A 16,193-nucleotide genomic window follows, 5' to 3' on the forward strand; every position below is an offset into this window, starting at 1 on the left:
AGTCAACACACAATTTTAAAGAACCAAGAGGTATGATAATTTATAAAGGATAATTTGTGTATAGCCTAAATCTTATTATTTTGTTTTTATCAAAATGGGGGAAGATGTCCCCTATAAGAACAATTTGCATTTACTATTAAATTGTTACATACGTATTTAGATATATGTTTAGCATGTGCAGGATGATGATGATGATGATGCATCAGCCAATGTGTTATTATAGGAAATAAATAGAAACATTTGCAATTTAGTTGTTATAGGACAAAAAATAGGGGGTAAAAAGCTCCCTGGCTAAACTTTTACTGCACATATAATTGACTTTTGATATAATTCAATATTTATATATTTGTCATTAATGTAAAATACTTGGATTTTATCTAAAAAATTATTTTAACGATTTAGATAGATGAATAATCGAATAACCAATGACAATAAGGTGTGTGTGTGTGTGTGGGGGGGGGGGGGGGGGTAGCCTACATTCCCTTACCCATATAGGCTATGTATGTAAATATCAGTTTTCAAACAGCATAATCAATAACTAACTAAACAGTAAACAAAATTACAATGCATAACTCGATAAGTCAACACACAATTTTAAAGAACCAAGAGGTATGATAATTTATAAAGGATCAACTTAAAAATCTCGTTTATCTTAAAAATGATAAACAGAGACCCAAGTACAAGAACTGTATGCATGCAAAGGACTGATGCAAACAAAGAGCAGAAAATACGTTTCTGCCAACACTTCTTGTAAAGACAGAAAAAGTGATTTTAACAGCACGACTCAACAGCGCCACCCTGTTCAGCAAAGAACAGCGCACTGACACGAGCTTGATCATGTCGCTTCTCATGTGCCTATCCGGGTACTGAAGCTCCAGCCAATCAGCTTCAAGGATTGCACTCTAAAGTCCTTAACTGTCCTTATGGAGTGGACATGTATAAATCAAGGCTTGCAGTGTATATACATGCAAACTCCGAGTAGAGTTTGCATAGACATGATTTGTAATAATTCTATGCATTTATTAATAGTTTGGATATAATCAATAACATTTCTGACATTACTATTCCATGAATATTAACATACACGATACAGAGTAGGCTAATGTTCATTCACATTATGCGATGAAGAGCATTTTAACAGGTTAGTCAGTGTACTAACAGGTTAGTCAGTGTATTGGTTCATCACACCCAGAGATCACCAAAGAAACGTGACTGATGACCAGCTACGTCATATTAGGGCTTGACAAAACAGAGCGCGGTACTTCATGTGCGCAATCATTAAAGGTGGAGCTTAGTCGACGGTCTGAATTCCATGGACGAAAGAGTGTGGAACCTTCTCCGTGGGAAAATATTTAACGTTACAAGTTTACTTAACTTTCAAGGAAAACAAATCAAGACACGAAGGATACCTAATACGGGGTGTCATTTCATGCGTGATACTGCTTTATTTTACTGCCTGTAACGCGGTTACGATGGGCTCGAGCACAAATTGATATTTATATAATCGCGCTGATTTGGGCACGTACGTCGGACTCCGTTGACTTCAGGTGGAAGACCACGCGCATTGAGATTGAAAATAACTCAAAGCTGAACTTGCTCTACATGCGAGATATAAAACATGTACAGTATTGTTGATTATTTTGGATAATTCAGAAAAACAAGTTATACAACAGGGAAGCGTACTTTGCGTTGCGTCCTGGTCCTAAAGCCAGTCGTGTATTCGGCTGTTGCGCGGTTATCCAGCTCGTGTCCCAATGCTTCAACTGTGGTCGCGTGCCAAATCACTTGACATAATGATGGAAAGTGTTTTGTTAGAGCAAGGCTAATTATTTTATTCCCCCGGAGATATCCAGAATAATTTGAACGCTCATTTATAGTGACTTTATTACAATATTTGTCGTTTTTCACGTATTTGAAAGCAGTTTCTTCTTTGGAGTGCATTAGAGCAACGTGAAGGAGGTCTGTAACCTATCACCCCAGCATACTAAAAACGGTTAAAGGGACTTGGGTGGAGTAATGGTGGTAAATACAGTCCACTGGTTCAGGAAGGGCTTGCGGCTCCACGATAATCCATCACTCAGAGACTCCATCCAGGGAGCGCACAATGTCCGCTGTGTGTACATCCTTGACCCCTGGTTCGCCGGATCATCTAACGTCGGGATCAGCAGGTGGAGGTAATGGATCAAATATGCCAAATAATAAAATATAGGTGCTTGGAATGCATTACAAGATTATTTGGAGTAGTGTGCTATAAAGGATGACACACACACAAACTTTCTAAATTACTATTACATTATTTTATGATTGATCGATTCTGGTCTAATCTTTTCCATATTTATTCTATTCTACTATAAATTTTCAATTTTGTCTATTCTACATCTATTCTCTCATAATCTAATTTTGTTCTGTATCAATTCCATTTTAATTCTAATTCTATTACAATCTGTATAATCTAAAATCAATTCTACACCACTCTATTTTGCTAATATTTTCTATTACAATGGCATCATTGTCATTCAATGAGACTGATGCACTTAAATCAAAATACTGCAGAACCTCCATTAGTTTGCATATGCATAATGATACTATAATTTATAACTATCGAGGTAAACTATTACCAGTCTAAAATACTATTACTATAAAAAAAACTATTACCAGTCTAAAATATAGAATTACCAGTCTATATTACTATATAGTAATAACAACATGCATGACTTATGGACAATTTTAACAAAGACATTTTTACAAATCTTGACAATTTATCAGTTATCAATTAGTGGTTTTACAGACTGGTTAGAGATACAAATGAGTGACTGACTGCAGTCAGTATGCATCTTAGTATCTGAATTACTAAAGGGATACTAGTATGTTTTGTAACTTTTTGAGTCTACTGACTGTTTGAGCAAGAGGCATCAAGTAATATCAAATAAAATAATTTTTCTTTTAAAGATGAAAGATTTTCACTATATATTTGTAGCATTTGCATGTATGCAAAAGCTAAGCAAATGCATTAGTTCTGTTTCGAGTCATGCAATATTACTAACTCTTAAATGTATAGTTTATCCATAAACAAAAATTATGTTATTATTTACTCACCCTGATGTCATTCCAAATGGTTTGACTTAAAGTTGAACACAAAAGGAGTTTTGAAGAATATTCATGCTGCTCTCTTCCTTACAGTGAAAGTGGATGAGAACTTGGGACTGTAAACTGCAAAAAAGACAAAAAAAAAACCACTGTATATTCATATAAGTCTTCAGAAGTCACATGATATCCTTTAATGATGAAATGTAACTATTCACTCATGTATTGAGCAGCTTTAGACATTCTATAAATGTCTCCTTATGTGATCCAGTTTGGGAAAAAAATGAGGATGAGTAAATGATGAGTTTCAGTGCTTGTGTTTTCAAAGCTTTTTAACCATGTGCAATACATCTAAACACAATGGCATGTGTGGTGTGTCCATGTGTATCGGTTTCTATAAATGTGTGTTCACACACTCGTGGCGAGGTCAACTGCTGGGCAGCACAGGTGATCTGATTGTTTGCTCTGACCCATTTCTGATCCCAACTCAATGGAGATACAAGAGAGCGGATTATCATCAGTGTTATAGAGAGTGATTGTAATGACTACTACAATATGCTAACGTAGTGACCTACTTTATTCACCATGGTATCAAAATAAGCTCTGATCAGATCTATTTTACATGAACTAGGGTAAATAGATGGTGAAATTTACATTATATAAAATAATAAACTAATAAAAATATAATTTAGATGTCATTTTATGCCTGTTTGGTTATTGCAAGTGTATTTGCTCCCATACTGGCTCTGGAAAGTGTGATTATAATATATTTTTTAATTGTTATTAAAATATTGAGGGGATATATATATATATATATATATATATATATACACACACACACATATATGTATACACATATATATACACACACATATATATATATATATATATACACATTTCAGATTATTAAAATATCAAAATGTTGTTCTACACCTATAGAACTGACTGCTAATGTGCACCACAAACTTGATATACTTCAATTTCACATGTGAACTTGATGCACTATATTATCTCTGCAATCATTACAACAATGCTGTAGCTAGTCATATAACATGACACTGCGGTCAATCATAGGGCAGCGTGTCAGTGACAAAGAGAGGGAGGCTGCGGCTTAGACAGGGATTTACACATTATCACATTACCAAAACTGAGAGATGTCAGGATTATGTTTAGTCAATTTTTTCTGTTTAAGTTCTAATTTTTATCTGTCTCTGTTTTTCAACTAAAAACTTAAAATGCTTTTTTTTCAAACAGGTTTCAAATGTAAAAGTTTTTGAAAAAAATACCGTTATCGTCTCAGTGTAAACTACAAAAACACAAATGTAACAATGTTACGTTTTTACTATATTTTTTTAAATAAATGCAGCCATGGTGAGCATAAGAGATTTCTTTAAAAAAATCTTACAGACCAAAAACCTTTGAACTTTAGTGTATAAACACAATTTTCTACACAAATGGCTGACTGGTCTTACTACAACACGTTTCCTCCACACAGAGATGAAACCTGATTATATGATGCTGCGTTACAGTAAGAGCTGCCTGATAAGTCTTTTTGGTTTTGTAATTTTACAACTAACATTTGAGTAGTCGATACCAATGAATGTCTCAGTGAGAAAGTATGGGAATATTATCTGGTCTGCTCCCAAAACTCGCCACTCATAATTGCAGAAAATTGCATAAATGAATGAGGCTGCTTACCCATGCAAACCTGCTGCCATGATTTTAGGGCGTCACCAGGGTAGTTGTATGTGTTTGCAAGGTTGTTCGTTGCTAGGTTTTGGCTTACTGTCCCATAACCAACTGGACTATCAACATGGCTCAGGTGAATTATTTTATATGAATTCATCTGGCTTTTTTTCCCTTTTTTTTAATAAGTTTATCAAAGACCATGATGAATAATTCTCAAACAGATCATAATCCATGTGACATTAAATAAATGTTTGATTGTTTGATTGATCACTCTGTAGAGCACCAGGTCACTCCTTTAGTGTCTTTTGGTTAGTTTATAGTCCAGGCAGAAACATCACCATCATATGTCTTATGGATTATGGTTTTTAAGAACAAAATAGATTTTGTACTAAAATGATACAAAACTGTCATGCCAAGACACAAACTAGTTTCTGCCGCCTCTGATCTGCACTACGACCCAGACAGGAATCCCTGAAATGCAAATTACATAACATTCTTTTGTCTGACTGTGTGATAACCACATAGTTTTAGAGAGATTTAATTTGAGATCGATTATAATTTGGCCAGGATTACTTGAGGTAGTCTGGGGGTTGAGAAGAGGTTAGCTTTGGAGGCTGGAGCTTTCCTCTTACTCAGCATTTAAGGTTGAGATCTTTAATGCGAGAACCTGCAGACAACAGGATTTGGGTTTCTGGGTCAACAACACACTGCATCATGGCCAAGTGCTCTTCAAATTGCTGCTGCTATTTTAAAAGATCCATTGGGTTTCCTGCACTACTTTTTCAACAGCACTACACCAAAAAATGTTCTGTACAATTCACGATCAAATTGCTTGCATGACGTGGTTCATAATAAGCCAATAAGCCAATATGCCAATGGGCGAATCAGACTGAAATATTAAAGTCTTCATATCAATCATGGACTGAATCATTTAGAGACAACTCACTATTTCACTGAATAAACATATCACAGTTGCTATCGTTACATTCTTATCCAGTGCTTAAAAAAATGAATGAATAAATCTCTGGTGCAGTTTGCAAATGCACCATTAACAATTTGGCAGGTAACTTGTCTACATTGTTGATGGGATGAGAGATGAAAGATACCTCAAATAGTGCAACATTGTAGTCTTACACTGAAGGAGGGAACCACAAAATTCTTATGTGAGACTCATGTGGCCTATTTTTTACTTGGACCAGTAAGCAACCACCCAAAACACTATTAATCACATAGTAACACATTAAACACCACTCAGAACACATTAGCAACCTTGTATCAATGCACCAGCAACCATCCACAGCTTTCTGATGCATAATTTTAACAGTAGTTAAAAGTCTTGTTTACAAAGTACCTGATTCATGGTCATTGAATCATTGCATGATTAATTGATGCACAATGCAAGCTATATAATGGCAGCCGTCTGCTCAATTTAAATATCAGTGTTCAAATAGCAGTTTCTTTCACTGTAAGCATGGCTCTTTGTAAGTAGTACTCAAGTCAATGGTGTGACTCAGGCGTTATGTATGTCCTAAGTTTTGCCCCTATTTTCCAAAGCAGGAATGGATTAATTAATCAACTATCATGTGTATCATTAAAAACAAAATGAAAATGATCAATTATAAAAAACAGAATTAGATTTTAATGTCATAAATTAAAAGTAAATAAAAAAAAATGGGTGAGGTTTGCAATGTGCTGTAGCTTCAGCAAGTAATTATCCATAATTATAGCCATTATTCTGTCAGTGGATAGTTATTTTTTACCCTATCCTCGTTCAATGCCTTGACTTCTTTGAAACGTTTTACAGTTGCACAGTGCAATAGCACTGCAATAGTTATTGTGAGTAGACCTGCCTTATTATTAGAATTATATTATGTATATTATTATGATATTATTTGTCAGTATGTGGCTATAAATACATGTCATGTCTCTTGTTGCTCAGGTTTTTACTGCAGTGTTTGGAAGACTTGGATGCCAGCCTCCGCAAACTAAACTCACGACTCTTCGTTATCCGTGGCCAACCCACCGATGTCTTCCCCAGGCTGTTTAAGGTCCAGCTTTCAATTTGCAATTTCAACTGACTGAATTGTTATATTTCTAAAGTAATAGTCTTGCACCAGGAAAACATTTCTGGATTGGATGGAATAGATTTGAGGCAAAATATACATTTTATCCTTTAAATGTGACACTCTTCCATACGTTTTGTGACTCGGCTCTCTATCACCATTGTGGGAATCTTTTGCGCCCCCCTAATGGTATGTTATTGTAACGTGTCCAGGAGTGGAACATTACTCGTCTGTCCTACGAGTACGACTCAGAGCCATTCGGAAAGGAGCGAGATGCAGCCATCAAGAAGCTGGCCAATGAGGCAGGCGTGGAGGTGATTGTTCGCATCTCTCACACGCTCTACGATCTGGACAAGTACGTACTTCTAAATTCATCCAACTTTGTCAGAACTTTTGCTCCATAATTCCTTTGTAGTTATTGACCCTTTGCTAAGTTCCATCAACCTCCAAAAACTTGCACTTTGAAACATTTTCAAAAGTTTGAGATTTCAAGCACCCAAAACACCGTAGTCGTGTAAATGAACTGCCAAAATGCATATAAAGTATTCTGTTTTTAGTTGAAAACTGTCATGTAAAAGCCCCATAATTTACTTTGGAGCAAATGTAGGTGTTCTTAATGATATTCTCGAGATTTAGCCAGTATATCACAAGTATATCCTCTCTGGCTATCTTGTGTCAGCATTGCAAGTGCCTCTGCTACATTTTATCATATTTTTAGATAACGTTTGTAAAATAATGTTTGTAACTACTCAAACGCACAGACTAACATAGATTGACTTCAGAAAAAATCTAAAGCTTTTCTGATATGGCGCATGGCAACAGTTGTTAAGGTAATTTTAAAGGCAGGGCTTAGCGAAGAAGAGTCAACTGTAATCATGACTTTTTTGTTTTCTTACTGACTGGTGGATTGTTGTCTCTCAGGATAATTGAGCTGAATGGAGGCCAGTCTCCACTCACGTACAAGCGCTACCAGACCCTCATTAGCAGGATGGAGTCTGTGGAGATCCCGGCAGAGACCATCACAGCAGAAGTCATGGGGGCGTGCACCACTCCTGTCTCTGATGACCACGATGAGAAGTTCGGGGTTCCTTCTTTGGAAGAGCTTGGTCAGTCTGCTGTCTCTCTCTCAAAAGAAAAAAAAAAGAAAAATCTTCAAGCTAAAATGTGTAGCATAATAAACTTCTCATGAAGTATGTATTTCATCCTTAAACGCACAAGGAATCAGACATACCAGTTCAAACTGTGATGAAACTTTGATGTAAAAAGTGTAATTGTTAATGCTTTTCCTGAAACAGGCTTTGACACAGAGGGCCTGTCCTCAGCCGTGTGGCCTGGAGGAGAAACAGAGGCCCTCACTCGTCTAGAGAGGCACCTGGAGAGGAAGGTTAGAGACACTCCATAATCACACATGCTCAACTGTAGGATTAATAATATTGGCATCTAAAAATGCAGATCATAGATGCAGAATCTAATATATATACTTTATTACTTGTAATTAAGTCAAAGTGGTATTTTTCCATTCAATGTTTTCTTTATTAAAAAATTAATTTGCAATAATATCTGAAAAATACAGACAAAGACTATATAAATATATATACACACATATATACATACACGTACAGTATATACATGCATACACAACAACCCACTTGAGTTGTTAATAATTTGACCTATTTTAACTGATGCTTTCAGTATCATATAACATTCTAGCAGATTCTACAGAAGAAGAAAAAAAACTCACCATTTACATTAACGTATGAAGTTTGGTGTCAGCAAGTTTTAAAAAGAAAAGAAATACTTTTATTTAGCAAGGATGTATTAAATTAAGACAAAACGTGACAATAAAGACATTTAAATTGTTACAAAAGATTTCTATTTTTATTCTTCAAAGAATCCTGAAAACAAATGAAGCAGTTTCTTGAGCACCAAATGAGCATATTAGAATGATTTCTGAAGGATCATGTGACACACTGTAGACCGGCGTAATGATGCTGAAAATTCAGCTTGGCTATCATGAAAAGAAAAATTAGATTTTAAAATATACTAAATCACAATATTACTGTGTTGAGTTTTATAAATGCAGCCTTGGTGAGCATAAGAGATTTTAAAAATTATTTATTAAAGTACTTATTTCAAAAACATTTCAAAATCTTACTGACCCCAAACTTTTGAGTGGTAGTGTATGTTTTCCATTTAAATAACCTGTTTCACAACATCACAGAAAACGAAATGTTATGTTTGTAAGACAAACTAGCCCCTGGCCATCCTTGTTGAGTGCAGTCAATAAATGATTATTTCATAGCAAATACCTTTTTTCTAGGCTTGGGTGGCCAACTTTGAGCGTCCAAGAATGAATGCCAATTCACTGCTGGCCAGTCCCACTGGCTTAAGTCCATATTTAAGATTCGGCTGCCTCTCCTGTCGACTCTTCTACTTCAAACTCACAGATCTCTACAGAAAGGTCAGTATTTCATCATATGTATCTTATGTACTTCAAATGATGTTTCTAACGGTTCTAACTCAGGGAACATGTAGAGCGCTAGCTCAGTAATCACTTATATTAATTACACTTTTTTCCTTACAGGTCAAAAAGAACAGCTCACCTCCTCTGTCCCTTTATGGCCAATTACTATGGCGTGAATTCTTTTACACGGCCGCCACCAACAACCCACGCTTCGACAAGATGGAAGGCAACCCCATTTGTGTGCAGATCCCGTGGGACAAAAACCCAGAGGCTTTAGCCAAGTGGGCTGAGGGCAGGACAGGTTTCCCCTGGATTGATGCCATCATGACCCAGCTGAGGCAAGAGGGCTGGATCCACCATCTGGCCCGACATGCAGTTGCCTGTTTCCTCACCCGTGGAGACCTGTGGATCAGCTGGGAGGAGGGCATGAAAGTAAAAAGCGCTCATTATTGTGATTATTTGAGGTGTTTTAGTAATATGACAGCACTCACATGCGTCTGTCTTCACAGGTCTTTGAGGAGCTGCTGCTGGATGCAGACTGGAGTGTGAATGCAGGAAGCTGGATGTGGCTGTCCTGCAGCTCCTTCTTCCAGCAGTTCTTCCACTGCTACTGTCCCGTGAGCTTCGGCCGTCGCCCCGACCCCAACGGAGACTACATACGGTGAGTTAGAATTCTACAGTGTAAACAAAGAACAGTTTAAATAACGGTCTAGGCTCTGAACAAAGTCCGGCCTAGGCAGATTGACTTCTTCACCCTTTATTCAAATATTTTTTTTTTTTAAGCATATTGTGTAGTTGTGCTTGGAGTCAATTATTTTATTTGTGATAACACAATAAAACATGGCAAATTGCATTGATATAATTGTGGGCAAGGGTGTAATACAAAGAAATTGTGAACATATGCAAAAACAAAGAATTTCCAGTCGGAAAATAAAACTGAAACACCTGGTTTTAGACCTCAATAATAAATTTATTAGTATGGTGTAGTACTGCTTTTGCGGCAAATACAGCATTAATTTGTCTTGAGAACGACATATACAAGTCCTTCACAGTGGCCAAAAGGATTTTGAGCCATTCCTCTTCCTGAACAGTGGCCAGGTCACTATGTGATACTGGTGTAGGAAAACGTTTTCAGACTTGCTCCTCCAAAATACACCAAAGTGGCTCAGAATATTTAGATCTGGTGAATGTGCAGGCCATGGGACTTCACTTTCATGTCCATCAAACCATTTTGTCACAAGTCTTGTTGTGTGTATTGGTTATTGGTGCATTATCCTGCTGATACACAGCACCCCCTTTAGGGTACAATTTCTGAACAATTAGGTGCACATGGTCCTCCAGAATAGGTCGGTAGTCCTTGGCAGTGATGCGCCCATCAAGCACAGTAGGAAATTCCATGATATTGCAGCCCAGACCATCACTGATTGACCCCGTGCTTCATTCTGGCTGCGCAACAGTCCAGGTGTTAAGGCTCTTTGGGACTTCTCCACACTGTAACTCCCAAGGATGTGGGAAAGACAGTAAAGGTGGACTCATCAGAGAACAATACATGTTTTACATTGCCCACAGCCCAAGATTTGCACTGTTGGAACTTGGCACCAATGAAACCAACATTTGGCTTTGGCACGAGTGACCAAAGGGTTTGGCTATAGCAGCCCGACCATGAATATCGACTCTGTGGAGTTCCGTCCCGGCGAACAGTTTTGGTGGAAACAGAAGAGTCGAGGTGCCCATTTAATTCTGCAGTGAGTTGGGCAGCTGTAATTTCATGGGTTTTTTTTGGATACAATCCAGGTTAGTACCTGGACATCCCTTTCAGACAGCTTCCTCATGCGTCGACATGAGGAATGTCGTTCGTCCTACGTGGTGGTATGCCGACATTAACCTGGATACCATAGCTCTCGATACATCACAAAGACTTGCTGGCCTGGTCACAGATAACAGCCAGAAATTGTAATGTTATAATGTAATAGATTACATTATATATGTATATAATGTACTCCCCTTTTCTCTTGAAGGCGATATTTGCCAGTGTTGAGGGGTTTCCCAGCCAAGTATATCTACGACCCCTGGAATGCTCCTGAAAGCGTCCAGAAAGCAGCCAAATGTATAATTGGTGTACACTACCCCAAACCCATGGTGCATCACGCAGAGGCAAGCCGCCTCAACATAGAGCGTATGAAACAGATCTACCAGCAACTGTCCAGCTACCATGGCCTGGGTAAGACAGAAACTAAGGGAAATGAAAATGCCACACTAACCCATACCCCGCTCTCGCAATATTGGTTTCTGCCTCATATATTGGTGTAACTTATTAAAAATTGTTTAAATCCACATTAAAAATGTGTTTAATCCTTCTGAACTCATAAGCTTCTGAATATTGAGGGCTGATTGAGGTTATTAAATTTTTAAAGGATTTTCGTGAATTGAATGTGATTTAACGTCTGAATTAACAGAAAATTGTCACAACAGAATCTGAAACGAGTTCATTTTTTGTCTCTGACTGATGCTTCATTCCCCAACAGGACTGCTGGCAACAGTGCCATCCAGTGCTAATGGAAATGGTGAGAATTCCACAACCTTAATGGGATTCCAAACAGGAGATGTGACCAAGGAAATCACTGCACCTTTAGGTTTGCACACTCTAACTTAATTATTTGTTAAAACTATAATCATCACTTAAAGTCGTCATGAAGCGGAAATTGCGATTTTCTTTTCTTGTGACGTATACTGAAATGGCTTCTCAAACAAGAAAGAAATGAAGGGTGGGATTTGAATTTGGCCATCAGTAATTGATTGTATGGTTGTGGTTTGCTACTGCTGCGATCTCGTTAAGTGGAGTAAGAAAGAATTAAGAAGAGAAGAGATGTCGCTGCAACTGCAATATATATATATATATATATTAACTTATATAACCCTCAGTGCAAAAACAGCATCGTGTTACTGTAGAAACCACTACTATATCTGATTGATTTTTTTTTTTTATTCAATTCAGGCTATCAGATGCCCCCCACCTCACAAGGTGAATGGCACGGCAGGATGGTTTACTCACAAGGAGACCACCAAACAACCAGCATCATGCCACTGCAAGGTACAAACACTATACCAACAACGTCAATATCTATATCTGCAATTATCAACAATGTCAATAAATCTCAGCAGCATTGCTCCTTTTTCCAAATGTCAGACATGTCATTATAGTGTTTGTGTTGCAGGTTTTGCAGGCAACAGTAGTAGCACAATGTGCTACAGGCAAGACTTAAGTCCTGCTGTACAGCCAGGTAAAGACCTCCACATTTAACCAGAGGCCAGTCTAATGTCATGCACATGTTACAGTTAGCATTATAATCTTTAAATCTCATTTTCAGGACGAGGGCTGCACAGCACCATCCTGACATCTGGAAAACGACACAGCGAGGAGTCTGGTCCTGCCACGGGCTCAAAAGTCCAACGTCAGAGCAGCTCTTAAACATCAGGTCTGTCAATGGTTGTCTATATGTGCAAAAACATTAATTATGAAACTGATTGATATATATATATATATATATATATATATATATATTTAAATGTATAAATTTAGTATTTTGATTGTATATATATATATATATATATATATATATATATTTAAATGTATAAATTTAGTATTTTGATTGTATATATATATATATATATATATATAACTACAAAATACTTTTTTTTATATATATATATATATATATATATATATATATATATATATATATACTTACAATAATTATATATGTATTTAAATATATTTAGATTTTACATATATATATATATATATATATATATATTTTACAAATATATATTTAAATATACACATTACAATTTTAAAGTATTTTTGTAGTTAATTACTTGTATATGCCAAAATATGAAATGAATCACAATTAATGTTTTTAATTATTAAAGAAGACACCTTTTTTTCAAGCACTACTGTTTTTCTTACTGTCATGTTCTTATGCTTTATGAAGCCTCATGTGTCATTTTTGTGTGTTTTTTTTTTTTTAGAAATGGTCCATGCATAGCGGTCAACACGACTTCGCAGAGGCCTGATGTCTTTTTTTGCACCTTTTTCGAGTTGTTATGTTTTGCATTTTTATGGAAGAAACCAAAATCCCAGTGACGGGAGCGATTCAATGGAGTGCATGATTCTCTCTCTAAGCACATTAACACATAGCACTTCAAAACTGACTGTACATTATCACAGGGTCTTCACCCAAGCGGTCATCGACATCCGGACAACATTGGAATTATATTGTGGCTCTGTAATCTGCACAGCTGCAATGTTCTATCAACGTTGCGTTCATGTTTGGACTCTCTGGGACTAAATTTTTGTGTATATAAGGATTTGATGAATACTTACATACAAAATGTACATATTTAATATTGTATGTGCTTTCTCTATTTCATGTAGTCATAGACCCATTGATATATTTTTGATATAAAGAATTATTGTGGATCAATTTTACTCTGTTCTTTATGAAAACATAAAATTGAACCTTTTAAAGCATTTGTAGACTGTCCATGCAGTACATTACTTAGCCTCTCATCAGGCTGTTTGCTTGCACTATGTTTTTTGAACTCTCCTTTTGCTTGTCTCAACTACAGCCGTTTGTGATCTTTTTTCAGACTGACATCTGTCTCCACCTTCTCAGTCCCCGTTTACTCCTCTCTATTTGATTGTCTCTCAATTGCTGTAAACTATTCGAAAATATAATTCACCACAGTGTTTCTCGTCCTCTCACATTGTGCTTGTTTAATAAAGTGTAAATGTACGTTGTCTCGCTCATTTACTTACAGGATGCTGTTCTGTCACTCTTTTTTCAGGTGACTAATGCTGATTCCCTTGCACAGCATAGCTGATGACCTATTACATAAACAAATAAATTAGTTTTTACTAATTACCATTAACTATGAACTTGCTCACTAAGGTCAACCACAAATTGTCCAAAACATAGATCATTGGCCCAAATACTTTTTTAATCTTAAATTTAAGCAACATATTTCTTGATTTACAACTTAAAACCTAACCAACTTTGGTTTGTTCATGCTATCTCTCTTTCAAACAAATGAAATTCGTGTAATTTTTAGGATGGAGTGAGTGTCCAATAACTTTGAGGCCATTATGAACGCCTTGAAAGGTAAAATAACGCATATAGTGCTTAAAAACTTTACAATATTGTTTGCTTACCTTAAAACACAAGGACATAGCGAAACGCGCGAAAGTTTGCTTTTAGAAACCTCGTCATTTCCACTGTATCCCAGCACCAAAACAAATAAATAAGAGTGTAAATAAACGTGATAAATATTTGTATTATGCTAAAAGGCCGCATTAGCAGTGATTCAAAACACACAGTAGCTTTGCCACGCCTCCACGTTTGCGTAAGAGGTGACGTATATAATATTCCTTAGCAACCTCAGTCCTCAGTCGCGAATTAATGCGGGTTTTTTAAACCATACAGCTTATCGGGCGAGACTGTTCCACCTCGTCTAGTTATGAAATGAATGTTGCGTAAGGGACAACAAACAGGACATGTCACCCCTTAATATATAAACATAAATAATTGACAAGAAGAATCACCTGAAAGTTTCAGATGAAATGAAACTCCGTCATTAAAAGAAAGAAGAGGTAAAAATCTGTTTGTCACAGGTGTGACATAAATACTGTGTATGTCCACATGGTAGCGCCGTTTCTCTCTTTCATGTGATCTGCTTCCATACAATGCACATTCAACTTTAAAATATATTAACATTGGTAGCTCCGGGTCTGAAAATTAATTTGTCAAAAAGTGTGAGAACCTTGAATAGAATACAATTTATTGCATTGCATTAATGCATTTCATGGTTAGAATACAATCTGAGTACAAATTGAGTATGCTGTTGTAGGCTGGTAAACTTTAAACATGATGGGAATTGGGAAACTATCAATATATTTTATACTTTTATAAGTTTAATACATTTATTTGCATCTAGTAAATTACACGTTGTATTATTTTATGTAGAATAACAATGAAAAGTTTAATTTATTTACATTAATATATATCTATATCGATAATCAATCGTCAATAATTGGATATAAGATTGCAACTTGATAAAACAAACTACTACATTTCTAACAAAACAACGCATAGACAAAAATGTTCTCCTTCGAGCCGGATTCGAACCAGCGACCTAAGGATGACAACATTAAACCTCTACAGTCCTCCGCTCTACCAACTGAGCTATCGAAGGGATACGTCATCAATGATCAAGAGAGAGTATAAAGAGTATACAATTCTATATAAATTCAATCAGGTGATGTACTAGATACAGTCAGATACAGTCTTAAAAAGAACAAATAATCAGCAGATAAGAATTAATATATTTCCCTGTCGAGGTGCATTTGCTGTAGGCTGTAGGCTAGGGTAATAAGTCATTGCTTTCTGCTTTCAATTCTAAAAATGCAAAAATCAAAGCTAGGTTACCAAAACACAAAACAAATTTTACTCTTCAAGTACAAATAGTATACTGTATACACAAAGTGAAGTGGCAAATACAAAGGGAAGTACTAAGTAGCACAGGCACATAGTGACGATGTCTATAGCGATAACTGGTGTAACTACAGAAATAGCGAGGAATTGTTTTTAATGCATGTACAATTTGAATCTATATTTATTTATTTATTTATTTATTTATTTTTTAATTATGTACTGAAGAGTATATATACTGCTATTGTAACTGCGAATCGGCTATTTGGGGATCTTGTAAATCGTCGCAAACACATGGGCCCCTATGCAGCTGTCCCTCGCTGTGTCTTACCAATGAGGAATCTGATTTAAATAAGACCTCCACCTGTCACTCACAATTTCACAAATAACATAGGCTACTGGCAG

At 36.3% G+C, this 16,193-nt stretch overlaps 1 protein-coding gene across 1 annotated transcript; it reads left to right on the plus strand.

Moving 5' to 3' along the window:
* The first annotated feature begins 876 nt into the window (after positions 1 to 876).
* cry1a (cryptochrome circadian regulator 1a) lies at positions 877 to 14,124 on the plus strand. Its single transcript, XM_081362809.1, has 14 exons — positions 877 to 2,174; positions 6,713 to 6,821; positions 7,049 to 7,191; positions 7,758 to 7,942; positions 8,132 to 8,220; positions 9,157 to 9,297; positions 9,421 to 9,732; positions 9,810 to 9,961; positions 11,319 to 11,521; positions 11,826 to 11,933; positions 12,296 to 12,391; positions 12,516 to 12,581; positions 12,669 to 12,776; positions 13,330 to 14,124. The coding sequence occupies exons 1-13, from the start codon at positions 2,017 to 2,019 to the stop codon at positions 12,767 to 12,769; spliced, it is 1,863 nt and encodes a 620-aa protein (XP_081218935.1). The 5' UTR covers positions 877 to 2,016; the 3' UTR covers positions 12,770 to 12,776; positions 13,330 to 14,124.
* Positions 14,125 to 16,193: the final 2,069 nt, after the last annotated feature.

The sequence above is a fragment of the Scardinius erythrophthalmus genome (assembly GCF_964197995.2).
Source record: "Scardinius erythrophthalmus genome assembly, chromosome: 4".
Lineage (NCBI taxonomy): Eukaryota > Metazoa > Chordata > Actinopteri > Cypriniformes > Leuciscidae > Scardinius > Scardinius erythrophthalmus.

What these genes read in the sequence shown, in the direction of transcription:
- cry1a (XM_081362809.1), top strand. Translation starts at nt 2,017, where the DNA reads ATGGTGGTAAATACAGTCCACTGGTTCAGGAAGGGCTTGCGGCTCCAC. An exon ending in TCTTCCCCAGGCTGTTTAAG is followed by an intron (nt 6,822 to 7,048) that starts GTCCAGCTTTCA and finishes TAACGTGTCCAG; the next exon opens with GAGTGGAACATTACTCGTCT. An exon ending in AGAGGCACCTGGAGAGGAAG is followed by an intron (nt 8,221 to 9,156) that starts GTTAGAGACACT and finishes CCTTTTTTCTAG; the next exon opens with GCTTGGGTGGCCAACTTTGA.